Source organism: Etheostoma spectabile, chromosome 13 (genome assembly GCF_008692095.1).
Source record: "Etheostoma spectabile isolate EspeVRDwgs_2016 chromosome 13, UIUC_Espe_1.0, whole genome shotgun sequence".
In the NCBI taxonomy this organism is placed as follows: domain Eukaryota; kingdom Metazoa; phylum Chordata; class Actinopteri; order Perciformes; family Percidae; genus Etheostoma; species Etheostoma spectabile.
Window position 1 is genome coordinate 3,826,864 of NC_045745.1, and position 2,194 is coordinate 3,829,057.

Here is a 2,194-nt window from a genome sequence, read left to right on the forward strand (position 1 = left end):
AAGGGAGAGTCAGAGTGGGAGGCGGAGGTGACAGTGCCATTTGCCTGGAGGGCACCCATAAACCTGGAGAGAGAGAGAGAGAGAGAGAGAGAGAGAGCACCATTTCTCACAGGTGACTGTACCATGTGACCAGAAAAGCTTTAAAAAGCAGGTCAACCTGTCCTGTCGAGGTATGAGTAATCACAACGCACCGGTGGAGTCAGAGGAGGAGAATACCTGGGCTGTCGGCACAGCAGCAAACACCGACAGCCCCACAAAACAAGCCGAGCGGCGCCCAGGAAACTTCACTGTGTCAAGTCTTCTACGAACACAGCGTTCCAGGCGGGAACACTCTGCTCACACTCGTCCATCGTCCAGGTTATTGGCACAATGAGCTGCAGCAGTGTTGCAGAATCAGAGTTCTCGGAGGAGGAGCTGGAGCTCTCCGCGCTGGACCAAGGCGAGGACGAGGGAAGTCCCAAGGCATCCTTCCATGACAGCGAGAGCTCAACCAGCAGCCCGAGTGACCCAGAGGAAGGCCAGACCAAGAAGCGCAATCGACCCGTGCGCTCAAAAGCTCGAAGGATGGCCGCCAACGTCCGGGAGCGGAAACGCATCATGGACTACAACCAGGCCTTCAATGCCCTGCGCGTTACCCTGAACCATGACCTCAGCGGCAAACGGCTCTCCAAGATCGCCACACTGCAGAGGGCCATCAATCGCATCTCTGCTCTCTCAGTGTTCCTGAGCTCCAACCCCCCCGGCAAGCCCTGCACCCACCGGGAGTGCAACAGGGCATCAGTAGGGCCAGCTGCGGTGGCAGTGTCTCGACTCGAGCAGTCCAGGGTGACGCTTCCTCGCATGGAGCATCAGAGCTACGTCCCCTGGCACGCGTCCTTCTCTCACCAGATGCAGCCACAACAAGGGCCTCAAGTGCACCGGCTACCCACGGAGCCACACGTCTACATGGATAACACTGCGTCGTCATGCCCCCCGTCACCTCACTACCCTTGTTATCCCACTGAGGGACAGCTTTACGCCTCGTATGGACACTGCGGCAGCCCCCACGACCATCCGCCCAGCCCCCTGCGATACCCTCAGGTGGGTGAGGGTTTGGGCTACCAGCCGGGGATGTGGGCCTCCTGCAATCAAAAATACATGGACCCTTTTGTGGAGCCTTCTCCAGCTCTGGGACTTCCCTGGCAGGTGAGCTACCTGCAGGAGCCGGAGCACAGCCTCTGTCTGGGCTCCGACATACTGTAACGGGCGAGACCCACCACTGGGACCCCCCAAAGACTGCTCATAGCACCACTGGACTGCTGAATGACCTCAGGGAGAAGATGTTTTTGTGTTTCTGCTGTTGCAATCAACTCAGTATTACAGTCACACTCTCTTATTTTAGAGCAGAGTCATCGTAACGCAATGACAGATATGAATACAAGAGCAATGGCAATCAAGACTGCAGAATGTTGTATACATCAGGAAATGTATTTTGATCTGGCCTTCCAAAATGTTAAATATGCAGAATGTGTCCGCTGTAAATAATTCACCCACAGAATTCTGAAATATGGGAGATTATACTACATTACTAAATGTGTGATAAGAAAAGGAAACAGCTGAGTAAGACTGTGAAGAGCCATTAGCAGACCAATCAACAAACACACTGTATTATGCTGCACTGTTATGTAACTCGTTTATGTAATGGATGCACCCTAAGAACGAGTGACTAAGATTTGTTAATGTATTTATTCTCTGTATTGCATCAAAAGTCATGGCTGTTTGTAAAGTTGTAAAGAGTTTGTACATAATTTTCTGAACTTCCAAATTAAAAGTTTTTAAATGATATGATTGCTTTTGTTTCCTTTCATAACAAAACTGTTCATTAGTAGTTGCCTTGGTTTTTAGGACTTTCGTAAAGCATGGAAATTTTGCTTTACAAATGTGTGTGCGTGCTTTTCCATGTGTACCTGCATTTCTGTGTGTGTGTGTGTGTGTGTTTGTGTGTGTGCGTGTGTGCATGTGTGTGCGCGCCAGTGTGTGTTTGATTATAGCCTAAGGCCAGTAGCCTGTACCGCTCTGAGTCTGAGATGACAGAGGTCTTTCACTCAGTTGAAAAATGTCCTTACAAGTCCATTCTTGTCCAAATGAAAGCGTGGGCCGACAGGTAGAAGGACAACACTGACAGTGTTTGTGCTTTGCAAGCCTAAAAAAAAAA

General features: G+C 50.5%; 1 protein-coding gene across 1 annotated transcript; it reads left to right on the forward strand.

Moving 5' to 3' along the window:
* Positions 1-84: 84 nt before the first annotated feature.
* bhlha9 (basic helix-loop-helix family, member a9) lies at positions 85-1,824 on the forward strand. Its single transcript, XM_032533846.1, has one exon. The coding sequence runs from the start codon at positions 370-372 to the stop codon at positions 1,240-1,242; it is 873 nt and encodes a 290-aa protein (XP_032389737.1). The 5' UTR covers positions 85-369; the 3' UTR covers positions 1,243-1,824.
* The last annotated feature ends 370 nt before the right edge of the window (positions 1,825-2,194 follow it).